This window comes from Drosophila tropicalis, unplaced genomic scaffold (assembly GCF_018151085.1).
Source record: "Drosophila tropicalis isolate 14030-0801.00 unplaced genomic scaffold, ASM1815108v1 contig_845, whole genome shotgun sequence".
Classification (NCBI taxonomy): domain Eukaryota; kingdom Metazoa; phylum Arthropoda; class Insecta; order Diptera; family Drosophilidae; genus Drosophila; species Drosophila tropicalis.
This window is the reverse complement of record NW_027173338.1, coordinates 6,375,084-6,402,872: the sequence shown is the minus strand read 5'-3', so window position 1 is coordinate 6,402,872 and position 27,789 is coordinate 6,375,084. Positions and strand designations below refer to the sequence as shown.

Below are 27,789 nucleotides of genomic sequence, written 5' to 3'. Positions count from 1 at the left end.
CGATTAGCAATGTTGAGCACGTAAGAAATATTTAAATAAACAATAATACAACAAAAATAACATAAAAAGAAATATGAAAATCCAAGTGAGTAAACATCAAGTAAAATTAAAGTCAATGTACCGATTATACATGGGTATACATACATATATACAAATTTGTAGTATATGTATATATTTTTAGCGTTGTGCGATGAGCTTATCCGGGAGCTAGTTCAACTGGACGTTGACTAAGCATTCGTTTAGAATGGGAACACACCGACAGCTGTTGTCTTTTTCAATTTAATTTGGAAAGGTTTCAATTAAAATTGGGTTAGACTTTTGTAACTTGCGTAATTTAAGACGAAAATATAGCTATCTATGTCTATATAAACAAATTTTCTTTATTAACACATTATGGAAAAGATAAAATTACCTTAAAAAAGTTACCAATTCGAATACTCTATCTTTAAATGTATTAAAGTAATTTTAAGAGGCGTCTCTAAAATAAGATAATGAATTTTAAATACATTTAAGAATTAAGAATAATTTAAATAATTTTTGTGAATAATTCTGATTAACAGTTTAATTTTAAATTCTAAGATAGGAACAACTAAAGATGATCTAAGAATAATATAAAGATGTAAGATTTTATGATTCATAAAGCTATAAAGTGAAATTTAGTATTTAGGAGAATATATGGAAACATTTTGAGTGTCCTTTTTAAGTTAACAAAATAGTTATTATATGTATATAAGAGCTGATCAGATTAGCAATAGCTTTCTGAAATTTAATATGAATATTTTCGGAGTATCTCATTAATTTGATGACAGTTTCTCTTTAACTTAAACTATTTTAATAAACAATTAATCAAGCAATCTTAAGAAGGTTTATTGGCTAACAAGATATAAAGGTATGAAATTAAAAGTTATTCTGTTTCTCCAACAATCGTGGGCCATTTCAACAGGGCTAAAACTAGTTGTGAATTACAAAGCGTAAAATGATTATTTTATCATAGAAAATGGTTGATAGTGATTTATTCTTCATCTTTTTTTTTAATTTTTAGGTACTTTTCAGTAAGAATTCTATGGTACTCACTTGGGAGATTCTCAAACATAAAAGTCTAAAAATCTGTTATCCTTTTTAATAGTTTTAAACACAATTCGTCCTAACTATCAACTCGTTTCGAAAATTAAAAGTTTCAAAATTTTTAGTTAAAAATTTGGAAATGTTTCTAATTGGGCCAAAATATATACGCTAGAGCTTAGCCTAAGGCTGAAGATGTAAGGCTATAGGAACTTAAATTAAGTTTCAAGTCTTACTTTAAGTATAAAGTAAGATTTAAATAAAGTAAATTTAAATAAAGTTTCTTAAGCCTTTTGTTATTGTTGAATGGCTTATTTTTTTTACTTTTATAAAATTAAATTTTCAATCTACTTACCAATTCACGAATACCCGATCAGAAACCTATAAAAATATATTTTTTAGCTGACCTTTTAGTTTCCTTTTCATTTTTTATTGTTCGTTTTCGTTTTTGTCAATTTACTTTTTGGTCTTTGAACAGTTGGTGGTGCAGTGGTTTTGTGGTTTCTTGCAATCGGAGCCATTTGCTCGAATAGTTGCAATTGACAATTCGCGTCGTGAGGTTAAAGTTACAAAGAAAGACGCCAGAGATGTACAACAATTATTGGTTGGGCTCTACGGTCCTCTGTCTGATGGGGCTTCTCGCCTTGGCTGGCGGCATACAAGAGGTGGGCATGTCGAATAGCATTGCCCTGACGCCGGGACAACCTATGTATTACCTAATGGCGGATGCCGGACGATCTGTGGGTCCTAATGATGAGCTGAGGCGTACGAATCGTTCTCTCTGGAAGTGGTGGGATGATTTGTTTCCTCAGAACAATTGCTGCAACAACAACAACAATAATAACAACAACAACCTGTATCCACCTCCTCCTGCTGCCCCACTCCCAGTATTGGCACCACCATTTAATAGCAATTGCAATCGATTGCAGAATATAGATCCATTTAAACAAATCAAATTGTTTAAGAAATTACCCGATCTTTTTGGTAATACTTGTTCCGGCCAATGCAATGGAAACTGCGGAGCACAACAACAGCCTGGTTATGGAGGCGATGGAGGCTATGGAGGACCACCACAACCACCGCCAGCTGTGGCGCCAGCTAATTATGACACACCTAATCCCGCTTATGATGGTCCAGAAGATGGGGATGCTGGTTATGTGGCTCCACCGCCAGCTCAGGATAGCTATGTAGCACCAGCTCCGGCAAAGGATAGTTATGTGGCTCCACCACCTTCGGATAGCTATGTGGCGCCACCCCCACCCGCTTCGGATAGCTATGTTGCACCACCACCCGCTGCCGAGTATAAGCCAAAGGAATCTACTTACAATGCACCTGCACCACCTCCAGCCGCTTACGAAGAGCCTGCTCCTGTCTATGATGCACCTGCTCCACCTGCTTCCGAGAGCTATGGCAAAGGGGATGATTACGCTCAACCCGCCAAATCTTATGGTGGCTCACCTCAACCACCACAAATTGTCTATCAACCCATAATATATCTATCGGCTCCATCCCCAAGCAAAGTGAATGTGCAAGAACAAAACTATCAGCCAGCACCACCATCTCCATCTCCTGTTTATGAGGCACCGCCGCCTGCTTATGCTCCACCGGCTCCTGCTCCACCTGCACCCACTTGTGGTGGTTATTTATCTGTCTTGGGTGTCCCTGTGTGCAACTATCAAAAGCCTGCATTACCTGCTTATCAGGCCCCACAACCAGCTCCTTCTTACGCTGCTCCCGTTCCGCCGCCTCCTCCAACCACACCCAGCTATGCCACGCCTTCGTGCCAGACACCCATCCGTTTATCCCTAATTGACCAGCCTTACCGAGTGGCACCCGAACTCTTCGAGGAATACCATTACCGCCTGAGCCTGGCCGATCAGAATAGATTATAGTGATTGATATCTTATGGTCACATTGGGTTAAGAATCTTCCGATATACTGTAAATAAAAACTATCTACTGATGCTTGACTTTTAAATGGGTTCCAAGGGGGGATTACAATGGAATTTATTTACTTTCAGTGGATAAACTTTTCTTTCAGCATTTGTCTTTGGTTTCGCTTGACTCTAGATAGACTTAATAGACCAAATCGCTCACCTTTGGTAAGTGGAAACCTGCATAGATTCCATCGATCTTATGATATTAGTTAACCTTCCTTTCCTACTTTGAAATTTGGTAGTTGAACCCAGCTGGAAGGATTAGGAGATAGTTCACCGAAATGAGACATTAAGGGCTTACTCATGGTCTTTGAGCTTTATTATATGTATATACAAATTATCGAGAAATAATTTTTGAACAATATAATTTCCGATTACATTCAGATTTCAATGGAATCGGAATGTTACCTTTGTTAAGATATTTGCTGTGGTTAGTCTAATGAGAATCATTTAATTGTTAAAGTCCTAAGAGCTTTGAGATTAAGAGCTAATTTTAATAAATAATAATTCAATCTCTGCTTAATTCCCTGTTTTTTTCGATTGGTTAAATATTTTCGTATTAAATTCAACGAAATTTGCAGAGCTAACAAAATATTTTTGGACCTACATAAATGAGTTCTTTTGAACATGAATAACTTCGAATAGCCAAATATTGTTTTTTTTTTTGCAGATTATTATTACTGACTCAACAACTATAAAATTGTTTTTTATTGCTTAATTCTTATGAAGCATCATTTTGATAGACTTTATCAAATAGAAATAATGGAAAATTTTCAGAGATACCTACAGTAGAATCCGGCTACAACGGCGCTCAAGAGACCGACGATTTTCGTCGTCCGGAAGACATATTAACCGGAGACCCTTTCATATATGTAAGTTTGTATTGGGACCAACCAATCACCCATCGAACTTTAGACGCTATAACCGGACGGACGTTATTACCTGATTATACTGTACATAATTCGGTCTTTATAAAAATAATAGTTATAATCCAATGAAGTTTGACTTTTCTTTGTTCAAATTCAAAGAGTTTAATGTTTTCGTCTTATTATTAAATTATAATGACAATATCTTGTAGAAATCTTAAGTCGATATTAGAGCCTAAATATTATATTTGGGTGCTTCCATTGATATTTTACAAGTAACAAAAATTGGTGTTAAAAACAATACGCCCTATGGGAAATATCATCCCAAAAGCTTAAAAAGACTATCATCGATTTTCACAATGTTTGAGTCCTTTTGGTTTCAAACAAACTTTTCGGTTTCACTATATAATTTGTTAATTTATGGAACTTAGAAAGCCCTTTCAGAAGCCCTTGAGCATATTTTTAAGGAAAAATTATTACACAGGACAACAGCTATTGTACTTTTCATACCCTTGCAAAGGGTATTAAAAAATTAAAGAGATGTTTGTAACGCAGAGAACGAGACGTTTCTGACCCCATAAAGTATGATCAGCATGAGAAGCTAATTCGATACAGCTATGTCCGCCTGTCCATTCGTCCGTCGGTGCGTATACGTTTTACTCAAGTAAAGGTATTGAAATAAACTTGGTGTTCAGGCCTGGGTAAGATGAAAATTATCAGGATCGAACCACTATCTCATTAGGTGAAGGTGTGGAGTGTCTACCAAATTGACTAGATATGTAGATATTTTTGCACGTAAAACGTAATTTCCCAAAATATTAATAAGATCGGATAAATAGAACAAATGATGGGAAAGGGTAAGTATAGCGAAATTGAAAGGGATAGAGTAAGGTTTACCAAGCTTTTTTCATATTTTATTCTTATAAGTATGGGATATAGCTGTGAGCTATCAACCTAATCAAGCACTGACAACTAAGGCCTTCGGCTTACACGAAATCTACATCCATACCCTATCCTGGGATTCGAGCCTGGATCATCGTTGTTCAGTTGCCTAAATGACTGGGCCATTTAGACAATTCATCTACCGAGGACTGCTCTTTCATATTTTAAGTAATTTGGTTCAGTGAAAAACAACAAAAATAACCGAAGAAGTGTTTCTGACACATCGCAGGTTTATTTCAGCTCTGTCAAATTTGTTAAGTGACAATCTAAAATCTGTAGCATAAAAAGAAGAAATTTTTGAGATAATCTGATTAGGGGAAAAAGAAGAAATTTCGATGTGAAGTGAGGTAATTCTAAAATTTTAGTTTTTTGTTTTCTGAAATATCTTAGAAACAAGAGTCATCCCAGAAAACCCGAGAAAGGATTCGAAATCAGCGACCCCGAACTTAATTAATTTTAATTTGTTAATTTAAGTGTTCAAAGTTAAGTTAAATGTGTTAAATAATAATGGAAAACATTAAAGGGTACTTATGACGTCCTACAACAAAACCAACTTTTCTTCATTTATCAGATTTGGAGCTTAAATAGGTGGTGAATCAATCAATTACCAGAAATTCTTTTTCTAAAACATTATAAAACTATTTTTCTTGGAAATATTTAAATCTGTAAAATATAACGTTTAAAAAAAAAAAATACTTAAATAAATAAATAAAAATGAATAACAATTGTTGAAGTAATGGAAATATCTGCTGGAGGGGTACTTAGAGTTCTTTGAGTTAATTTCAAATTGTCACACATTTAGAAGTTTTCTAATAGAACTACATTGGAAATATTTTGTAAATGTGTTTGAAAATTTGATCAGTGCCTTAAAAATAGTTTTATTTCGAACTGAAATGGCAACTAATATTTATTTTCACAGTTGGTCGTTTGTATTATTGCAACAGCAGTTGCCATTTGGTTGAAATTCCAGCCCATTCTCCTGAAGAAACTAACGCCATGTGGATTATCAGTCAGTAATCTTTTCTTTCTTTTCCTTATCCTAGTGATTCGTACAGTTGTGTGCAACAGAATGCGACCAAGGCGATTTCCGTTGAGAGACTTATCAACATGTGTAAATAAATGTACATATACATATGTATATATATATGTAATACATAAGTATTTTGTTCATGATCCATTATTGGACTCACATATGCAGTTATCGCTTGCCTCCCCTTAACCTCTTCCTGTCATGCGTTTTATTTCTTTTGCGATCCCATATGACGACGAGTCGTCGTTAAGAATTTGAGCTGGGCAAAGTCAGTCAGTCAGTTGGTCGGCGTTTTAGTCTCAATTTCTGTTTTCATTTTCAAATTCAAAATCCCATAACAAATTGCTCAAGATAAACACAGACATTTCCTATGCGGGTAACAATCAGCTAGGCAGGCAGGCACCAAGACAGGGTGGCGATATATCGCATAATGAGATAGTAGTCCATGACCATGACCATGACCAAGTGAAAGTGGAAGTGGCGTTTGCCTGTTGCAGTCTTTTGTCTGGGTACAGCCTTTAGTTTTTTACATTGTTAATGTGTGAGTTTTGCTTTTTGTTTGCTATACTTTGCATGTGGCACGCACTTGAATCCACTCCATTACCATCTCTTCTTGATGGTGATGATCGGGGTCTGCTCTGCATAGGAAGCGTGACGTGTGGCTAGTTTACATAATCTCTAATTGCTTGTTGAGTGAGCGTAAGAAATATGGTTAATAAATTAGCGGTTAGTCTTGTGTGATCTCTGGGAAATGAAGCAATCTTTATGGTTAGTTTGGTCAAGAATATCAGAGGAAGAATATCTACTGAATTCTTCACATTCAATCCTCTTCAGATAGCAGATCGTGTTGGTTGCGCTTCAAAAACTACCCCACACAGATTTACCCAGAAGACAACAGGCGCCTCCTTCCAGTCATTTAAAGAAGCTGTTGGGCTCAATTGAGTGAACAAGAAAACTGCGGATCATAAAAAATTTAACAGAACATAAACAAAAACAACGCCACCATCAGAAATGAAACATCTGCTCTTGTCTCCCTATTTATCTCAGTCCATGTTGAGCTCTCTTTCTCTGAGTTGGGGCACTTGCAACCGAAAACGGGATCCCCTAAAAATAACGCCAATGTCACCATTGGCCATTGGCGGCAATGACTTTTGAAAATTGATCTATCTATAGACTGAAAAATTAAATATTGAAAGAAATGCAAGCGATAGAAATTTCTTGCTTAGGTCGACAATTTCATGGTTTGGTCTGGAGCAAAATTCCCAAAAAAAAACATAAATTATAAATATGTGAATGGAAATTTTTGTGACTTGACTGACAAATCTTAAAGATTTTGTTACTGTACCATAGATCGAGCGTCGAAATCGAATCACAGAAGCTACTTAAGATAGGAAACAAGTTTACACTAAATAAAGATAATAACAATTTCATTGGATTCAAACTAATCAAAGTACATAATGAGTAATAGATGGTAGTTCAAAGTCTTTTAATAGGTCAGCGAAGTATAGATTTATTAGCTTGAGTAAATAAACTCAATTGGGTCAGAGGTGCCAACTGCCATACCACCGGAAGGAACCGATCTAGACTAAAAGTCTTCAGAGGGTTCCAATTGAAAAATGCTGAACAATCAGGTGTACGAGTTAGTTAAAGCTCTGGACTCCCTGGTAAAGACGAATTGTGCCGCATTACCTAAATAAAAACTTGTCTCTAAGTTATACTCAGAGCATTTCTAGTTGCATATTAAAGTCAAAGCCGTGATAAATTAACAAAGTTAATATATTTTGATTATCTCTATTTTCCATCTTTAAGACAATAACGTTCTGGATCGTGCACATAAGTATATGTACTTATATTTTAGTCTAATATTATCCAACTCAACTCGTATGAGTATTGGATGATTTATCTTGATACTATTACTATTAAAAAACTGTTAAACATTGTCAAAACCGATAATTTTTTCTTGACAAGTATTGTCCATTTCATTCTCCTCTCCCTTAGCTCTTAATCTAATAACGCCACCGACTTAAAACTAAAACTTAAAGAATGTTAGAAACATTTTTTCAAACTTAAATAGTTTCGCTTAATTTCGCGCCTTTACTAAGCAAAATCAAATATACCAAATATGATGCCTCTAGCTAGGATTGTCTTTGAAATAAAAATTTTTTGTTTAAATTGCGGTGGCGGAACGTGTGAGGCAAAAATTTGAAATAAACTTGATTAAAGTGATTACTTTACTTATTCACGAGTCTACAAACCAAATTTTGGTGGCTTTAACTTTTTTAGTCTCCGAGATATGTGTGTTTATACGGACAAGGCTAGATCGACTTGGCTGTTACGACTGATCAAGAATATATATTCCTTATGGAGTCGGAGAAGGTTCCTTCTGCCTGTTACATACATTTTGGCTACTTTAATTGGTGTTGGTTCGACCCTGCGGTCAATTTAGTCTACATCCATTTGTGGATTAACATGTCCAATTTTCTATATCAAACGAATCTAAAGACAATGAACATAAACTTTAATGTTAAATAAGCTGTCAATCAAATTGAGTCAGCAAGAAAGAAAGAAGTTTATAACTGATCAACTTTATACTTTGATGTGTCTGATTATTAAGTTTGATAGTTATATCGTTGGACAATGCAATTTGGAACCTATTATAGTTTTTTTGGCTACCCTTTGATCCCCACTGGAAAACGACTATTGCGATCCGCATGGAATGTATCTCTGTCAGCTGATTACCAGCTATAGTATACATTTAGTTAATTGATTTAAATTAACTTTGAAAACATCCTGTTTTTTACTTGCTATTTATCAAATAATCGTTCGATCTGATTATGTTCAAAAACTCATTACTTTTGGGTGTAGGATAGAGAAAAAAGTAATTCCAGATTGACTTATGTATAATTGGAAAACAATTTTTTTTTTCAAAATGAAGCAGATTTTATTGCGAAAGCCTTCAGGATTTTCAGGCTCGTAATGAAATTGAAATTTGAATGTCTATTAACAATTAAAAAACCGATTGTTGCCAATTCAATCTTTCAACAGAAGTTGAAGTGTACTTAAAAATTCGTTATATCGTTCCCTTTGGGCATATTCCTGGGTCGGGGCACTGAGGTCGACAAGTGACAAAGTGAAGAAGCAATCTCTTACTTTGAGCAAAATGTCTATTTCGATTTCTTTACCACAAATTCGTGGAGTGAGTAAGGGTCTGGGTGAGTCAGTCAGTCAGTCTGTGTGGTTGATGGTGGTGCTAGCTAGCTAGCATTGCCAGTGGTGTCAGAGCAGCCACTCAAGACTTTGGCCACTGTGTGGGTCTGTTTGATGTGTGTATGCTTTCTGTGTTCTGGGAAAAATTGCTGGTGGAAATTTTCATTTGTGTTGTTACAGTTTCCAAATTTATATATAACATAGACATAAATGTGGGTCGTTGGCATTTGATTATATTTTAAATGTATCTACATAGAATTCTGTTTGTCGATGGATCTCTAGAGATGCAATGGATGAAAGAGGCGAAAGGCGTGGGCGATATGCACATTATAAGAAGCCCAAGTTTTGGTCGTGTGGAAAATACATTTTGTTTGAACGTAAATAACTTTTCTATATCTATAATCAATTTTTATTTCTTTTTACACAAAGTCTGCGAAGGCTAAATTGGGCGCTATCCAAAAAAGCAAAATTATATATTTATTTTTAAATTTTAATTTCTGCAATTTGGTATTTATGTACATGAGATCTTTTGATACTTTTTTGTGATTAATGTAAAATTGTAAAGGTACTAAAGGTTTTTCCTTTTGCTTCTTTTACAATCAGCCAAGACAACGTTAAAACATACGAAAGATAACTCCAAAAGAACATATATCAAGAGCCAGTTCATTCTTATGTATTCAGAGGCAGAGTTAAGCTTTTCCGAACCCATAAAGTACTGTAGAATCCGGTTATAACGACTCCACTTATACCGTCCGTCGAGTTATAGCGAATAAAGTTCGATGAGTGATTGGTTGGGCTCAATACAAAGGGCTTCTGGTTAATACGTCTTTTGGATATAACGACAAAAATTATCAGTCCCTTGAGCGTCGTTAAAACCGGATTTAACTGTATATATATTCTTGATCAGCAGTAACAGCCAAGCCGATCTAGCCTTGTCCGTATGAACAAATAGTATGTACAGTGATCGAGTTTATTTCAAGTTTTTACCACGCCTACCTAAAGTTTAGAAAAAAACGCGAAAGAGATAGCATAAGAAAGGAGGCTTGAAATTTAATATACAAACATACAAAATTTTGGTTTTCAAAATTGAAAAAATTAGTTTCACTTGGTGCATGGTATAGCGAAGTCGGTGAGACGACTTACTTACTTCATTTTGTATAAACAAACATACAACATCAAGTTGTGAGAGTTCCCAAATTTTAAGCGACAAATGTTGACTTATTTTTTACAGTCTAAAACACTTAATAAAATTATAATTAATCGTTCATAACTAGAATAAAAAAAGTTACTTATGCTAAGAATGTTTTATCCTTTGAATGAACAGAAGTAAATCATATTTCTCCTAAAACTTTAGCATTATTTTTTAAAGTTTATACAAATCTTTTGATATTTAGTTTTGTTTCTCTTTAAATGTATCATAGAATGTAAATTTTAGATCTTTAATTGTTAAGCTTTTATGTACACCTGGTTAATAGGTTTATTCCAAAATAATTTTGATTTGTCATTAAAATTAACAAAATTTTTTAAATATGTTGGTTAATAAAATTAGATTATGGCTGAATTTCTATAAATTGCATTACAATCGCAATGATTTTCAATTCGTTTCTTTTCCATATGGAGTCCAAATATAATCAAATGTTTTGTCTAATTGTAAGAATAAGAAATGTATGAAACATGCATGAATTGTTTTTATTTGCTTTAAATTTATAAATATTCTATGAGATCACTTGCCAAGGATAACAAATAGATAAAATACATACATATGTACATCCTACACGGTGCAAAAAAAACTCTGAATTATTTGATGTAAAGAGGATCAATATATGTATAAGTATGTATGTATATATATCCTTCAGGACTTATTCAGGACAATTTAGCGCTAAGAGATTTATTCCTTTTACTTATTAAGGAATGTCCTTTCTAAGTGGGAGTCCCAAAACCTCTTCAATTGGCCTGCAAGTTGAAATTTCATATAAGTTTTTGTTTTCTAACTTAAATCTATTGAATGTCCTTTAAAGTTTACGTAAGGACAACCTATCAAAATAATATCCATATATGTATTTTACATATGTGTAAAATCAACCAGTTTTTATTTTATAAAATATTTTCAGAGTTGAATGCTCTAATTCTGAAGAGTGCAATTGGCATTTTCTTTTCATTTTTTGTGTGTGTTTTAATCAGGGCACATAACTATCTAAAATCTCAGCGACATTTTGAAGTACCACCCACTTGGCATCCAATGGGGCGTCCGAAGTTGTGATTTTTGTCAACCTAAACGTCTTTTAGATTCACGATGACCCCAAAAAGCTGACGATGAATTTTTAACCAAGTCAACAATTTGTTGGCCATTTCTTTTTTTGTTTTTGGGCTGAGAGCGCAAAATGAAGAAGAAATGGTACAACGACTTGTGCTAACTAGGCAAAACGATTAGCTATATAAACTAGACATTCGACTGAGAATGGCATCAGTCACCTTTGGTAACTTCAAACAGCTCCAATCAGCTTCCAAAACACCAAAACACCCAAATCTATCAAGATGAAATCCTTCGTGTGCTTTGCCATCATCGCTCTTGCCGCCACCGCCTTGGCCACACCCACCAACGGAGGATCTGCTGCCATCACCACCTCCAACACTGGAGCAGCTGTGGCCAGCCAGGATTCCGAAGCTGAGGGCTATGGTGATCTGACCCGCTTCCGCAAGTCCGCTTACGGTGGCGGCAGCTCCGGCGGCTATGGTGCCTCCAGCATCCCAGCTCCACCATGCCCCAAGAACTATCTGTTCAGCTGCCAGCCTAACTTGGCCCCAGTGCCATGCAGCGCTCCAGCTCCCAGCTATGGCTCTCCCGCCGGTGCCTACTCCTCTCCAGTGGCCTCCTACATCGCCCCCAACTACGGTGTCCCTCAGCATCAGCAGCAGATCTACAGCGCCGCCTACGTCCCCCAGACCTTCGGCTACCAATATTAAAAGGACCAGCCAACAATTCGATCATTTGTCCCGGACCTTGAATGCCATTGCTGAGAACCAAAATCTTTGCTAGACAGAAAATGTACAAAAAAAATATTTATTGCAAATTAAAAAAGCAAAACAAACAATCCAAAAACTGTTTTATTATTATACTATTGACTTTGTGCTTGTTACAGATAACCAAACAAACCAAAAAAACATTGACTAATGCTTTTACAACATTTGAAATCAGTGCGAATAAACAAATCGCACTATATAGACATATCGTGCCCCTAAAGACAAACAATCGATAGTAAAACTTTGGCAATTGTTTATACATATTTCAGTCTATTTATCTTGACAATCATTGATATCATATCAATCTTTAAGTATATACTTTACATTTACCTAGAAATCTATTGGGAATTTTATCCTGATTCTTCAAATAACACAGTTTAAGCTTCATAGTCGTTAACTTGAGGATATTCATATCTCTTCTTTTCCATATTAACTCGGATATTATTGCTTATCAGTTATAGAGTATTACATGTATGTTATGATATAGAAAGTAGTATCAATATTAATTGAATAGATATCTTCCTATATAGTAAATGAGTTGAAGTAATATATTCTATTTTAGTTGTCATAACTTAAAAGAACGAAAAGCTCGATTAAAGATCTTGAAGTTAAAAGTTCTGGAGACCAGACTTATCAATTCCCTTTTAGATCATTTCGAATGGCAACTAATCTCTACATTGTTCTTCCTTTTAATGCTTTAATATAATCTGCAAATAAATAGTAAATATACCACATTTAAGGCAATATTTGGTTACTTATGTATATTAATTTGGCTAGGAATACACAAAAAAGTTGATAATCTGATATAGGTTTTGAAATTATTATTGTTTGAACTAGAGAAAAAACCTTTGCAATATTATCAGGCCCTGATTTATAAGAGACAAGCCTCTGGAATCAAGATGGAACATTCTTTGAAAAATTTCTCAAAATTTTCAAAAACCACTAGCATTACGAATCTACGGATTTCGAAATTTGTCGACCGATTTCATGTTTATATCTTACATTTTTCTTAAGAGATAACGATCTTTTAATATAAATTGAAGTCTTAAATATCAGTACTATAATGATTCTTTTTAAACAATTCTTAAAATAATTTGTATTTTATTTTCAGGTATTTGATGCTAATTTAAAATATATAAAAGACTTTTAAAATTGGAGCAAAATTTGCCCAAAAAAAAGGAAAAAATCTGTGTGAAAAATGTTTTTAAAACAATTTTTAAAAATTTATAGAAATTAGAATAAGAATTAAATTAAACTAAAAATACAATCAAAGACTAATAGGTAGAACTACTAAATACTAAAAAATTTCTGAAAGTTCTCAAAAACCCTTAACTTTTCGAATCTGTTAAGGACAGATGGACTTTTTTTGACTTATTTTCGTAAAATAGTTCTTTGCCTCGAAACTAATATTCTTTTGAACATACACATTTTAAAATTTGTGACTTTGATTATTTAAATTGAAACGTTTAATTAATGCTGGAAATTCCTTGTTTTAGGATAGGGATACTATTATGTAAACTAAATGATATGCATATCTGTCTATCCTTAAAGAATTTCTGAAATTTTCTAAAAATCAAAACTTAAGATTAAGTCTAACTTTCAGTTAATCTTACTAAGTCTGACTTTTCAGTAAGTAGTTATAATTAAACTAAAAGTCAGTATTTTGAACTAAGTATACAATTTAATTGGTTAAAGTATTATTCATTCTCGTTAAACTTTGATCATGAACAACTAAAAGTTTTCGAAAATATATTTCAATTCGCATAGCAACTGCAAAAAATGAAGATTTTTGTTTTTTATTTTATAAGCACCTACTTAAATAAATATTCCCACTTATTATTGTTGGTATAAAGCAATTAGTTTTGCAAAGATGGACAATTTATTAATTTGCTTTATTTTTTACTTTGATTGACTAAAAACCCAATTATGATATAAAATATTTTTGTCAAACTTTGCAAATTGATATAATCTTTTCGCGACACCTACAAATTAATTAAATTATGGAATCAGCACAATTAAAGTAAACCACTTTGGTAAACAGTTTTTCATTTTTTCAAGTTAGACCTTTTTTTTTCATTTCAAAAATTTGTGCATATTTTTCAATTTATGAGGTTTTTGAACCCAAAAATCGGTCGTTAGGTCGTTGGCAAGGCAAAGAAAGAGAGAGAGAGAGACAGAGAGAGAATAATATTGTTTAATTATTATTTTATTAAGAATTGATTGCAACACAATTAATGGCACTTACGAATGCATCCGACAAAAGCCAACTAAAGCGGAAAAAGCAGAAAGTGCAGAAATGGAAATAAACATAAAAATTGTTGGGTAATACGATACGCCCGCCCTCAGATACATACTACTAACTGGATCCAATCAAATGGTTGATTGGATAGCCTACACAATGCTAATTTCCGCTGACCTTGGTTGGGGGGCTTAAGCGTGTTTCTGTGGAGGGTTTCTGAACCTGCACTAAGCCACCACCAACAACACGAACGACACCACCCAAATCGTGTTATTGAATGTGTTAAGAATGTGTGGACTGATTGGTTTTGGTTTACTTGCGGATTATGTGTCTCTCCACTTTGAACTTCAACTTCGGTTCCATTTTCATGCTTTTCCATGCCATCCACTGACCAACTAACCCAATTGTGGGTTGTATGGGGGGTTACCTTGATGGCATCTTTGTTTTGTTCTGACTTCATTTCGTTGAGTTTCCGCTTCGCATTGCATTTTTTAGATTCCGAATGGCATCCAAACAATCTCATCCATGATAAAAACCAACTGACCATTGCCAGTTGCTTGCTCAGTCATAGTTCTGGAACGTTTAAAGATTGTTGAAAATCATGTGGAAATATCTAACTATACTTTCTCTCTTCTGCTGGGGCAGTTCAGTGGCTCAGTGTGGTGGTGGTTGCGGAGGTGGAAATCTTATGCCCACCTATCATCTTATACCAGTGCGCCTGCTGCTAGAAGGTTCTGATTTTGAATTGAAACGCCAAACGCGCCAACAACAAATCCTACAAGAGGTGATTATCAATGAGAATTTAAATGGTCCAGGCGGATTTGGCGGTCCAGGTTTTGGAGGTCCTGGTTTTGGTGGCCCCGGATTTGGTGGTCCTGGTTTAGGAGGACCTGGATTTGGTGGACCTGGTTTCGGTGGACGTCCAGGCTTTGGCAGAGGTGGTTTTGGTCGTCCTTTTGGCTTTGCCCGCAGCTACGAACAGGAACCTGAGGAGAAACCCAGCTACAGTGCTCCTCCTGCTAAACCCACTGGAATCCCATCACCTCCCTGTCCTCAGAATTATGTATTCTCCTGCCAGGCTGTTATAAAACCAGTGCCTTGTGCTAAAGGTTCACCCTGTGGTTATTAAGAGATCAAAGAACTGAAAATATATAATAAACTGAAAAACAAAGTAAAACATCTATAAATATTTCATTTCTAAAGAATCAAAAGCAATTTTTTTAAGATACCAAGTTCAGTTATTCCAGAAACTTATTCAAGACCTGAAAACAAATTTTCGAAAACGTCAGATATCATTTTTGAAAGAGTACTCAGGCCGACCCCAGAGTAAAGTGTTCTCTAACAGATTTGGAGTCGACTACTGTATGGGACTGAAAGCGTCATAGTGTATTCAAAAAGTGTACTCTGATCTCTAAGTTTGAGTTTTGTCGGCATATATATGACACTACAAAATCTCATTAAAATTTAAGTTATAATCCATTAAATCTTAATTTTATAATAAAATCAACTTGAAAGAATAAAAATTGTAGTTATAGTCCATCCAATTCCAATTTTATGAGCTGTTTTAAAGGGAATCAACTTGAAAGAATCTTTGATAGTTATAAAATGCAATCTTTGATTACATTACTTAAAGATTTTATCTGTTTGAAACAATATATTAGTTAATTTCTTCTACTATTTGGTAAGTACTTAGCACTTTCTTTGAGAACCCTAGAATAGGTGTTCAATAATTTTGGTTTCCATATCCTGCTTTAGATGGTTTAGATTCTCATTCAATATATAAAAGGGAAAGATCATTTTAAGGCAAAGATTCTAATAACGATAACGATTTCTCAAAGATTTGATAAAGATAAAGGTCGCTTTACTATTTTTCAAAGTTCTTTTTCATCTTAAACGACTTTAGTTAAATATAACTCAATATTCAAGGAATTAGAAAGAAACATTTTAGATCCAAGTTCAAAAGCGACAAATGAAAAAACAATATCATCTTCACAAAACAATTGCTGTGAGAAAGGAGGAAAAAATTTGAAAAATGTAACACAAAAGATAAATTTTTTTAAAGATTTGCAGTTTATTTCAGAAGGTTGTCTCAGAGAGTTTCAGATCATTCCGGTCTTACAACAATTCACGGACCAATGGAGCGTATTGGGGCACGTACTGGGAGTAGGCACCGGCGGATCCGTAGGATGGAGCTGGAGCCGAGCATGGCACAGGCTGCAATGAGGGTTGGCAGCTGAACAAGTAGTTCTTTGGGCATGGTGGAGCTGGGACCGAAGCGGGTGCCGAGTAGGATGGAGCAGCTGGAGCAGAGTAAGCAGGAGCAGCAGGAGCCGAGTAAGCGGGAGCAGCTGGTGCGGAGTAAGCGGGAGCAGCAGCAGGAGCCGAGTACGATGGAGCAGCTGGAGCAGAGTAAGATGAAGCAGCAGCTGGTGCCGAGTAACCGCCACCATAAGCAGCCCTGGACACACGAATGTTCTCGGCCAATGGAGCTGGGATCAGGATTCCCTGGGTGGGCTGCAATTGGAATGCCTCACCGGCAACGACGGCACCCATAGCGGCGACAATGAGAAGATGAGCCATGTTGAAAGCCATTATTGGGAATTGTATTGGATTAGTGACAACTGATGAGTGACTGATGGTTAACCGACCGACGGTAAGCCACTTTATACCCGAAATCGGAGAAAGAAAAACTGCAGACGGCATATGAAATTCGAAATAAATGCTGATCCCATCGAAAACCAAATTAAATTTACAAAACCAAAGACTGCTGTCCAGTTGGAACTTTTCTGTGTGTTAAGGGGAGCTCGAGAGGCGGTTGGTTAACTTAAACAAATTTCAAATGGCCAAATACGAATTGTTTTTTGTGACACTCTTTCTACTGATGACCTTAAATCCGAGTGACTCCGAATCGTCTTCCGGCTTATTGTTCCAGTTCTTGGATCGACCCACATTGGCATCAGAATTGGATCAAAATCGGTCGAATCTCTTTCTGCCCAGCAATTACTTTTCGGAGTTGAATCGACAATATTATTTAAGATTTCGCAGACAAGCCAAAATTAAGAAATCACATCTTCTAAGGCCATACCCTTTTGAAGTAGCCCGCTATGATTGAGAATAAAATGTGAGAGAGTCGAATATGTTTTTTGATATATAGGATCAATCTGAGATGGTGGCAAAGGTTAAAAATATTGGAATGGAGTTCAATTTTACTTTACTTGGGATATCAAAAGTGAATTTCGATTAATACAAAGTAATATCAATAAAATATTCTTCTTTGAATACTTTTTTCTTTTATTCTTTGAAAATAAGTTGATTGATCTCAAAACTCCTTAAACAGAGTACAGAAAGACTTAAAATTTTCCAATTTTAATAATTTTTGTATGTATTATTAATTGGTTGCAATAAATAGATTTAAAAAAGTAAATCTTATATAACAAAACAAATTTATTCTTTAAAAAGCTTTTTCTCATCAGGTAACTTTAAAATGGACCTCAATCCAGCTATCAATTTATCGTACAAAGTTTAAAAAGTCACTCAATAAAATAAAACCGAATCATTTACGTGAGGTTATTTAATATTAAAAATATCAACTTTGACTTTATTTTTTTACTTTTTTTATACGAGCAAAATTTTCCTTAAACTATTTATGAAAAACAATTATGTGTTATATTTCAAAGTTTTTTTTTATACATAAATATTTCATATTTCAAAAATTGTTTTAAAATTGACAAGTCAAAACAAAAACTTCTGTAAAGAATTGAGAAAGAACTTTACTAAAAACTGTTGGAAAACTAGTTTAAGGTATTAGAACAAATATTTAAACATCTTAATTTAGTCTGACTTAATTTAGTTGATAAAATTGTTTATTTTTGCTAAGGGTTCTTCTAATTTTAAGAGTGTCTAAATTCTAAAGGTTTATCTAGGGTATTCAGTTATCATAATAATTATACATATATCGATAATCAGACATTTGCTGACCTTTTCTTTCGATTCTGTTGGACAACTCACAGAGCGCATGCTCGCGGAGGCGTATTTGACGTCATAAGGACGAAGGACACAAACACAACAACAGCAGGAATAACAATCCTTTCTAACCAGGCAACTGGGGCATAACAAACAAACAGTTGGAAAATTAAATTCAAATTAATAGAAATAAGTTAAAATTTCAATCAACATGAAGTTAACTCAACGTCGTTATTCTTGGCTTCTTGTATTGCAATTCTCTCTGCTTGCTGCCGATTTGTTTTTCAATGCTTTTGGCTCTTGGCTGGCAGGCAATAAAATACAAACTTCCATTTTCTTCTTCGTGTAAGTATAAGTCAAGGGAAATATGCTAATTAGAGTTAGTAACTCAAATTGTTTGTGCGTGTGTGTGTGTCTAGAACCCAGGATAGTTTGATTATAATGGAATATTTGCTTTTCGCCTTGGCCCTACATTCAACTTGTGTCTATCAAGTGGGGGCCTCCCACATTATTTTGCGTAATTGCAAACTCTTCTTGGCCAGTCTTACACTATATTTCCTTTTGTGTGCCTCGGAGCACTTTTGGATTATCTATCAGTATCGCACACCTCGTTCGGAAGGCGGCCAACAATGGCCTTTGGGTCTCTATGCATTGTCTGTACTTCAACGTTTAAGTAAGAGTAAATAAAATTAAATATATGGTTTAGTTAATAACACTTTCTTTTTGTTTTTAGCATCGGTTTTTTATTACTATAGCTCCAAGTCAACGCTTTTAACTATGGCCGATCCGCGATATAAGGAGGAACATCTCGATTGGATAGCCGAACAATTGGGCGATAAATGAAACAACAACATTGGAAACCGAAAAGTGATTAGACATGGACTATAAATTATTCAATATTTAGTTAGAAAGCTTAAAAAATGTATATAACTAAAAAGTGTTTCTGTAAATACATCTTACTTATGTTTGAATGAAAAAATTTACTACTATCAAGACGTCATTTATGTCTTGATGTAAAAAGTGAATTAGAAGTTTGTCGTCTAAAAAGTAAACAAAGACTAGGATACTTTCAATATAAAAATTCAGAATCAGAACTTTAAATTTATTTCAATTTGGGACCTATTTATGAAGAACTCATCCTTTTATAAATGAGTCATCTAGAGTATCGATTTGGTGTATCAAATAGCTCTTAAGATACCGAACTCTTCTTTTCTTTCAAAATTTCATAAGATGCTAAAACTTGTATATTGACCTCTTATAGTCAAGAAAGGAAGAACAACCTTAAATGGATTAATTCTCTCACAAAGATCAACAACAATTACTTGTCTAAACAAAAAGCATGAGTTGGAGTAATTTACAACAAAATAAAATAGAATTAAATGTATTTAAGCATATTTTTGTCAAATGCCAGAGAAATAAAATCAAAATTTTAAAGATTATTTTAAAATTAAATTAGTAGATGGAAAATTTGTAGTAGTTGATAGAGTATTGAATGGAAAACTGCTATTGAAATGTGAATAAACTTAAATAGATGAGGAAAAGTTAATTAGTTTTTGTTTCTAGAGCAATTACTTATATTTTCCTTTTAAACTTTATATTTCCTGGTTTAAGAAAGAAATTTGCCTTATATTTACAATCTAAATTCGACTCCTTGAATTTTATTTCATAATCGTATATTTATCGAGTGTTTTTTTTTTTTATTGTTACTTAGAATTTTAATGATTTTTACAAATAATTTCTAATATATTACAAAGTATAGTACAATTTACTTTTCGTATAATAAGCACCATGTCTTGCTTCTATTTTCATTACATCTTATCTATGTTTTGTATATATTGTCCATAGTTGAAAATCTAAGTCTATAACATTTTATATATATGATCAGAGTTATATAAAGCTAATCGCATGATAAAAACAATCGATATATGTAGATCAAAATTCACTTTTCATATGTCATAGTAATTACAAATTGTTTTGTGATATGATAATATAATTGGAATTGGTCCCTTGTACTACGTTCCCGAGTAGCTAAATGGCACACCAAATAGTCGTTCCCATGATTGTCCAATGGTTTTTAGACAACATTCTGCATTTGTCTGTGTACCAAACTTCAGATGCCACATTTCGCATTTGCTTTGCGTGTCATCGATGAAACTAATGGTATACTCGTCATCCGTGTTACGTTCGACCTCGACAAGATTGCTCATGGGTTGGCTAAGACTTATGTCCATGGGCAATAGATTTTCTTGTTTGCCTGCGGATAGCCAGTTAAATTTGCCATTGCCAGCAATAGACAATTGGTTGTCGGTGGTTAGAAGAGTGCATAGATCAAAATTACGTTTCTCCTCGCCGCTCGTCCACTGGCAACTGGTGAGAATAGCGCAGATTTTGAATGGTTCCGTCTGTTGCGAGTTCAGATAATCACGAATTGCGGTGGAGGGCTGATGTTCAAAGTGACACTCCTGAGGCAGCTTATCGCCTGCATAAAAATGAAGGTTATGTATACAAATATACGATAGACGCTTGCTTCTGGCTATCTTACCCTGTAGATATAAAAGTAAACTATCTGTTCTTAGCATGTCCTGTAAAAGCAGTGAAAATTCGCCCCAATCTTTAAGGGTGAACGACAGACCCAATTTCCAGGGCAGCAATTGTAAATCTGTTAACCGATCCACTGTAACACTAACCACCTGACGAAGCCACTTGGACACATCATCGTGTAGCGGAGCAAATGCTTCCATGAGGTAACATTTGCAAGTCGATATCACTACAAGACCTTCCTGCATGGTTTGCTTTTGCTCATTATAGATGAGTCCTTTGGCCAGCCATTTAAAGTGTTCGCCATCCATTTTGAACTTATGTTGATAGAAATATAGTTTCAAGCGATGATCGATGTCGTTGAAATCGTTATAATTGAACTTATACGGCTGAGTTAAGATCGAAGAGCCAGCATTAGCTTCAGCATCGATAAGTTTCTTTGAACTAGACATCAGCATGTTGGTCGATTGGAAAAGAGCTGCAAAATAAAAGGCATAAAAGAGATTAATAGATTTGAAGAAAATTTGTGGAATTATTACTAATTACCACCAAACATTGATGACAATCCCGCATCTTCTGCTTTCTTTAGTTGTCCATTGCTTAGCTCATTGTTATTGTTGTTAATGGCAGGATGATGCTTCTCCTTAATCTTTTTATCCTCTTCCTGGACCTTGCCTTGTTGCTCATAGGCCGTACAAATACTGTCTGTAACCGAACCCGATGAGCTACTCTCAGTTAGCTGAACATGACCCACTTGGGTGACAGTTGTTGTTGCCTCCGTCTCTGTTCGATCTGCTTCGGCTTGAGTTTGTCCAAATTCACGCTCCAGAAAGCTTTGCGTTTGAGTTACATCATCGTTTATGGTTTCAAGATGCGGAAGTTGTGACATGCGACGTTCTTCGCTGGTCTTTCGACTTGCACTTGCACTTTGTAGATTTGGATCCAATACCTCAATACTGGACTGGCTCGGATTGGAGATAATATCGACATCACTTTCATTGGCACGAAATTCTAAGTCACGTTCGGTATTTGAGCTGCCCACCACAGATTGATTGGAATCAAAGGAGCACTGTGAATTGGTTATCTTTGAGCAAGAGCTGCTCTCGTTAAGGGAGTTGGCAGAACCTGTTGGTTAGGGAACAGTGGGAAGTATTGTTGGGTTGTTTTTTTGTTCAGTTTTTGGATTCTTTCTTACAAGAGGAATATACATTTTTTTCCAAAGAAGCAGCATTTAGATTTGTTATTTAAAAAATAAATTTTAGTATTTTTAAAAAATTACCAATAAAATAAACCAATTTTATGTTTTAGTTAGAAGCTCTTAAAAGTCTTAAACTTATATTATCTTTAAATTATAACACAACAAATGAAAGTATAAGACTTTTAAAATTGGGAAATTTGTTAGCTTCATGCATAAAAAAACAAAGAAACCAATGCTGCTTCCTTTCTTTGAACATAAACAAGAAGCAAAATGCATATTATTGTTTTCAAATGAAAAAATTAAAAAAAATACAAACAAAAATTATTTTTGTTAACTTATACAAATTGGCATATTAACTTTTTGTGGTTTGCATCAAACTCCTACGCTTGGGTGTGTTATTAGCAGTTGTTAGCCGCCAGTTGGCCACTAAATATTTAATCAAATATATTACATTATTTTTGGTTGGTGGTTGAGAGAAAAAGGTATACAAAAAAATAAACAGTATAAATGTCCAAAGTTAGATTCATTTGCCATTTTTTTTTTTTTCGTTTTTGTAAATTTTGTATGTTTTTTAGGTTTTTTTAGTGGTTGTTGTGAGTATGTGGGTGTAATAAATATTTATGTGTGTGTGTGTGTTTTGCATGCAAAAAAAAAAGAAAGAAAGAAATAAAGAAAAATTAAATTAAAAATGATATAAATATATATAAAAATAAAAAATATCACACATAAACTAGAAAAATATTCTACAAAATGGCACACGCAATTGTAATAATAATAATAAGAAACAACAACAAACCAAATGAATAAGCATCAAAAACCATAAATTAAATGAAAAAATATCTACAAAATTTTGTCTCGGTATGTTTGTGTCTGTTTTTTTTTTTTCTTTCGAATTAGAAAATTTCCATAAATTGATCAGAATAAAATAAAAAACTGGCCAAAGACTTGCCAATGCTATTGCTATCCTTATCCTCCTTGGCGTCTTCCAATATCAAGGGCATGTTAACTAATGATGATGTTGATGGCTGCTCATCCTCCTCTACAATAAGAGCTGGCGATAGCTTGACTTCAGCAGCCAATTCCACAGTTGGTTTATCCATTGAACGGGATAAGTCATTTGTCACCTCAACCAGATAAGTATGACAATCACGGCAACGCAAAGCTACATTAAATGAATTTATATAAGAATACTCCATATATGTATTTGGATATATTTATGGGATATACCTTCCGCATTATGTCGCCTGCTTTTCTGATCTATCATAAATTGTTTGCCACATATCACGCAACGATAGACACTTATATTCATTTCGTTTAGATCGCGTTTGGAAAGTATATCACGTAATTTCTTTTCCAGTTTCTGTTTATGAGAGTAAAGCAAATATAAGTGGATGGAAGTTATGATTTCATTCGACTCACCTGACATAATAAATTGTCTAGGCAATAGATGCGCTCTTGTTTATCCTTTTTTACTGTATCAAAATTTAAACGCAACGTATTTGCTTTGAGATGTTCGCAAGATTCCAATATTTGTAGGCTCCATTTCGTTTTGGTTCTATGGTATAAAGTTAAATATGTTTTAAGGCTTTGATTATTTTTTGAATTAAACTCACCGCTCGTTCAGTGCATCTTTTTCACGTATAAAATTGGATGATATGGTAAGCAATAATAGTTCACTGGGCTTCTGTTCATGGTGGACAATGTAAGTGTCCTCGTCCAGCTCAGAATCGGATACTAGAAATAATGAATTATTAAATTTTAGAGAACAAAGCTTATTGATGAGAGCTATTTACTGGCTGTTTCTTCCTCTTCAGCATTTGGAAGTGTTCCATACAGATCAAGCAACTTTTTGTGCTTATCCTTCTCTGAATTGTTTTCCTCTTCTGTTATTGTATTATCATTTATACTCTCATATTGAGTCTCTATACTTGAATTACAGGTCTCGTAAAGAGTCTCATTTGCTTCTTTTTGCTCTTCTGATTCTACTTTGATGGGGGTCAATGTGGTCTCAAATGTTTTATTCAATGTGGAAGTATTTGTCGGTGTAGAGCTACAATTGAGCATGGTTGTTTCTGCCTCATTATTCGTGGTTGAATTCGAGCACATGTCTCCTAGATACTCGTTAAATTGCTGACGAGCATCATGAACCTCTTCCACACTTGGTGGCTGATGAGGCAACTCCATGCTTTGCATTAGCTCCGCTTGTCCTGATTGCAACCATTCATTGCCATATTTTAGTCGCAGGTTTTCAATTGTCTTTTTGGCCTCCAAATGAGAGGCGTCAGGTGTTTCTTGTGCCATAAATCGCTCATTGCTAATGGTTGATTTTGAAGCGAGCGGAGGTGTTTCAATAGCTTGCAAAGGTTCTGTAGGTTCCTCTTTAGGCTCTGAAATGTCAACAGTACGAACTTTTAGCGATCGTTTTTTTATGCTTATCTGAGAATTATCCGATGGTGCTGGTTCCGATTCCGATGATGAATCCCGTCCCCCGCCTTTCATATAGATAGAGCGCTGCGAACCCGCACTGGAGGCCAGGGTATTTATAGAATTATTCGAACTGTTGATCGAAATGGAACGACTGGCATTCAGACGATGATTAAGGCTGCCAACAAAACGTAGTTTCTGCTTGCCAGTTGTTAATTTCTCGCTCTTGCTGAGTGGTTCGAAATCCAAGACAAATTTCACAGTTGCCGTGTTCTTGTGCAAATACTGAGCTGTAGCCAAACGATGTTTGGGATGACATGCGAGAGGATTTCCTTGCAAATTGAGTGTGGTGAGGGTCATTATGGCACTCAATGGTAAAAGTTGACTATGCTCGAGTAGACAATTATCGGATATATCCAAATGGTTCAGATTCTCCATTTTTGCAATATCCAAGAGTTCTTCCACATAATTATTGCTAATATTAAGCAATTGCAATCGCTTCCAGGCTGCCATATGGAATTGTGGCAGTTGTGTTAAACAATTGTAACTTAAGTCTAAGGTCTTTAGGTGTGGCAACCACTTGATAGCTGTGACGCTATTTAACTTATTGTGCCGTAGATTCAGATGCTGCAAATGTTGGGCAAATTCCAGCGCAGTGTCAACGGACTTCAGATTATTATAACTGAAATCAGCTGTTTGTAATTCATTCCAAACAAAACCATTGGAGTTATCGCCACCACAATGGGTTATAATATCATCCACACTCTTGATACTTTTTATGCAAATCAATTGTTGAAGTTGCGATCGCAATGGCTGTATGCCCACCACCTGTAGTATGCTAATCTTATGCACCTCCAGACGTTTCAAGGCACGAAATTTCCCAATATCGATAACACCTTCATAGTATATATCAATGGGAAAATAATTTAATTTCAAAAGTGTGGTTTTCTGTACAAAATCATGCAATAACTGAAGATCCGAGAATACATTCGATGTGGCATTAATCGGCTTAACAACCTGAAAAGCTTTAGAGGCGCCAGCACCAATATCGCTATCAGCAATCAATTCAAACGAATCATTTAAAGCCCTCAAAAGGGAGCCTAAAAATAGAAAAATGTCAAGATTAGTCAGAGTAGTAGAGTTCTCTACTCAAGGGGTTTTACCAGTTTTTTTGGTGTTAACTTTAATAGCAATCTAAATTATACAAATCTCATTTTAACAGATCGGTAAATTATAGTTTACACTCATGTGATGCCGTCGCTTGTTTTGCTAAAGACATTTTGTACATACATAGGACTACAAATTTTGGGTTTTTAATTTAATTCGTCATTTTGGTAATAATTATAAGATTTTTTATCATGGTTTTTAAATTTTGTTCGTTCTTTGAAGAATTTTAGAAATGTAGAAAAGGTTTAGTTTATATTTCAAAGAAATTTAATGCTTATGGAAATTGAAAACCAAACTACACTTTGTGCGCTATTTAGTTGTTGAAATGGTTTGCTAATAGAATTGATAGTTATCTTGGAAGTTGCAGATCTTGCTAAACTAATATAAGCTGCATAATATCAACATTCGTTTTGGACCAATTGTGTAATTTGTTGGTCTTTCGAGCGAGGATAATTTACGAGACGAGACGATTGATGCCAAAGTAATTTTTCCCTCGAACTAGGAAAGAAGGTAAATTTAATTGCCCGTCGAATGATATATTGATTATTAAATTTGGTTGAAAGAGATGAAAATGCGTTTAAGATATGCAAATTCTGAACATTAACAGAAAGCAGTAGAGAATTTAAACCTTTAAGCCCCTCCATTTACTATCATTCTGTTGGTCACTTATCGATCGTCAATCTAAGCTCTGAACAAAGAGGTAGGCGGTGGGCAGGGCCCGTCATCACTCAGACGCATGTTCGCGCGTTGCATTTTGCGTTGTTCTAATTTTGGTCAGTTCTATATACATTTATTTACATATTTTTCTATTCTCACCTGATAACGTCAAGGTAAACTCTGAGCTCAATATTTTATCGCCATTCTTGCGCAGCAAATTGGCCAATTCGGTGATCTTTTCGGGATCCATAATAATAGAGAAGAATCGAACAGTAGTGAGGGGGCTGTGGTCTGTTTTGCTGGGGGTTAGGGGCAGATGAGGGGGTGGAGCCCCAAACAGCTGTGCTTCTCGTATTTGAGTTTATTTTTATTGTTCTGTTGGTTAAATCAACTGCAAAAATGTCAAAATAAATTACTATATGTGCAGGTGCATCTAGTATATATATATCTACAGCACTCACTCATCAAAGTTTTCACGTAATTCTCTTAATTTTGTGATTCCATTAATTTTAAATTTTTGTTGTTGTTCTTTTTTATGACGCCTTTACTTTTAATTCTACGATTTGCAGCAACTTCCATTAAATTGCAATTGGAGATTAATGTTACATTTTCGAGGAATTTGTCGCCTACAATTTGAGAAATTGAGATATTCCCGTATAATCCGCACTTGTCCTTCCTTTTTTCTTTTTATTAAAATGAATTTCGTTTTATTTTGTATGCTTCTTCTTTCTTGTCCGCAACTTACTGGCAACACTGACCCATGTCTCTCAGTATGACCGTTGATGAAAATACTAAAAAATACCACTTCGAGCGGAATTTTTTCCAAAATCAAAATTAAACAAAGGCGAATTTTAAAATATAAAAAAAAAACATTTAAGTAAATAAAAAATGGATCATTAACGTGAGTATGTTGTAAAAATATTAGTATTTCTTACTAACAATAAATATTATGCGTGTATGTATTCATTTTTATTGTAGCAACATTTAAAAAAATTTAAACTAATAAGATAAATATAAATAAAATTTGTCATTAATAAACAAATAATTTTGATAAAACATTTCTTAATATATATTTTATATTTTAAAATTTGTTTCACTTTTTAACTTTAACTAACATACGAAATAAATGCATTATGTAAATCAAAGATAAAAATGTATTTTGTTTTCATTATTTCTTATTAAATCACAAATTAATTTAAGAAAATATGATTAGCTGTTTTTAAAATTATATTAAGCTAAAAACCTTTTAAATATTTCCTCATATAAATTTTTACTTTTAGGTATATCGATCCAACAAATATGTTTAATAAAAATGTTAGAAACCAATTTAAAACTTCTTAAAATTTTTTTCTTCTTTGTGTTTTTAATTGAAAGAAGTAAAAGAAAAAGGTAAAATAATTAAGATCACAGAGAATCTAACCACATGAGTTTAAGATCAATATGAAAATATTTGAAGTTAAAAATAAGTTGTTCACCTATTCACATATAAAAAGATTGTGGAACAAATTGGGGACAGGTTGGAAAGGTTTTTTCCAAATA

At 34.4% G+C, this 27,789-nt stretch overlaps 6 protein-coding genes across 7 annotated transcripts; 4 read left to right on the top strand and 2 right to left on the bottom strand.

Moving 5' to 3' along the window:
* The first annotated feature begins 1,538 nt into the window (after window positions 1–1,538).
* On the top strand, window positions 1,539–3,024 carry psd (palisade). The gene has a single exon (XM_068294845.1). It carries the CDS (start codon window positions 1,650–1,652, stop codon window positions 2,952–2,954), a length of 1,305 nt encoding a protein of 434 aa, XP_068150946.1. The 5' UTR covers window positions 1,539–1,649; the 3' UTR covers window positions 2,955–3,024.
* An 8,478-nt stretch (window positions 3,025–11,502) lies between these two features.
* On the top strand, window positions 11,503–12,143 carry Vm26Aa (Vitelline membrane 26Aa). The gene has a single exon (XM_068294499.1). It carries the CDS (start codon window positions 11,579–11,581, stop codon window positions 12,005–12,007), a length of 429 nt encoding a protein of 142 aa, XP_068150600.1. The 5' UTR covers window positions 11,503–11,578; the 3' UTR covers window positions 12,008–12,143.
* A 2,712-nt stretch (window positions 12,144–14,855) lies between these two features.
* On the top strand, window positions 14,856–15,480 carry Vm26Ac (Vitelline membrane 26Aac). Its single transcript, XM_068295092.1, has one exon. The coding sequence runs from the start codon at window positions 14,905–14,907 to the stop codon at window positions 15,430–15,432; it is 528 nt and encodes a 175-aa protein (XP_068151193.1). The 5' UTR covers window positions 14,856–14,904; the 3' UTR covers window positions 15,433–15,480.
* Window positions 15,481–16,354: 874 nt separating this feature from the next.
* Window positions 16,355–16,950, bottom strand: Vm26Ab (Vitelline membrane 26Ab). Its single transcript, XM_068294483.1, has one exon. The coding sequence runs from the start codon at window positions 16,893–16,895 to the stop codon at window positions 16,419–16,421; it is 477 nt and encodes a 158-aa protein (XP_068150584.1). The 5' UTR covers window positions 16,896–16,950; the 3' UTR covers window positions 16,355–16,418.
* A 1,422-nt stretch (window positions 16,951–18,372) lies between these two features.
* LOC137580605 (transmembrane protein 138) lies at window positions 18,373–19,807 on the top strand. The gene is made up of 3 exons (XM_068294703.1): window positions 18,373–18,611; window positions 18,686–18,939; window positions 19,000–19,807. The coding sequence occupies exons 1-3, from the start codon at window positions 18,478–18,480 to the stop codon at window positions 19,107–19,109; spliced, it is 498 nt and encodes a 165-aa protein (XP_068150804.1). The 5' UTR covers window positions 18,373–18,477; the 3' UTR covers window positions 19,110–19,807.
* A 9-nt stretch (window positions 19,808–19,816) lies between these two features.
* LOC137580603 (serine/threonine-protein kinase 11-interacting protein) lies at window positions 19,817–27,000 on the bottom strand. Of its 2 annotated transcripts, XM_068294701.1 has the most exons (11): window positions 26,712–27,000; window positions 26,410–26,641; window positions 23,796–25,526; window positions 23,616–23,736; window positions 23,422–23,557; window positions 23,230–23,362; window positions 22,952–23,164; window positions 22,360–22,428; window positions 21,351–21,929; window positions 20,809–21,282; window positions 19,817–20,745 (listed from the first exon to the last, which is right to left on the bottom strand). In XM_068294701.1, exons 2-11 carry the CDS (start codon window positions 26,498–26,500, stop codon window positions 20,279–20,281), a joined length of 4,014 nt encoding a protein of 1,337 aa, XP_068150802.1. In that variant the 5' UTR covers window positions 26,501–26,641; window positions 26,712–27,000; the 3' UTR covers window positions 19,817–20,278. The 2 variants fall into 2 exon arrangements, with proteins under 2 accessions (XP_068150802.1, XP_068150803.1); XM_068294702.1 differs by lacking the exon at window positions 22,360–22,428.
* Window positions 27,001–27,789: the final 789 nt, after the last annotated feature.

Bases quoted from the DNA above. Each gene is read 5' to 3' on its own strand.
- psd (XM_068294845.1), top strand. From the start codon at position 1,650: ATGTACAACAATTATTGGTTGGGCTCTACGGTCCTCTGTCTGATGGGG.
- Vm26Aa (XM_068294499.1), top strand. From the start codon at position 11,579: ATGAAATCCTTCGTGTGCTTTGCCATCATCGCTCTTGCCGCCACCGCC.
- Vm26Ac (XM_068295092.1), top strand. From the start codon at position 14,905: ATGTGGAAATATCTAACTATACTTTCTCTCTTCTGCTGGGGCAGTTCA.
- Vm26Ab (XM_068294483.1), bottom strand. From the start codon at position 16,895: ATGGCTTTCAACATGGCTCATCTTCTCATTGTCGCCGCTATGGGTGCC.
- LOC137580605 (XM_068294703.1), top strand. From the start codon at position 18,478: ATGAAGTTAACTCAACGTCGTTATTCTTGGCTTCTTGTATTGCAATTC. The intron at 18,612-18,685 runs GTAAGTATAAGT...GTGTGTGTCTAG, and splicing joins ACTTCCATTTTCTTCTTCGT to AACCCAGGATAGTTTGATTA. The intron at 18,940-18,999 runs GTAAGAGTAAAT...TTTTGTTTTTAG, and splicing joins GTCTGTACTTCAACGTTTAA to CATCGGTTTTTTATTACTAT.
- LOC137580603 (XM_068294701.1), bottom strand. From the start codon at position 26,500: ATGGATCCCGAAAAGATCACCGAATTGGCCAATTTGCTGCGCAAGAAT. The intron at 23,558-23,615 runs GTGAGTTTAATT...TTTATACCATAG, and splicing joins AAAGATGCACTGAACGAGCG to AACCAAAACGAAATGGAGCC. The intron at 20,746-20,808 runs GTAAGATAGCCA...ATTTTTATGCAG, and splicing joins TTTACTTTTATATCTACAGG to GCGATAAGCTGCCTCAGGAG.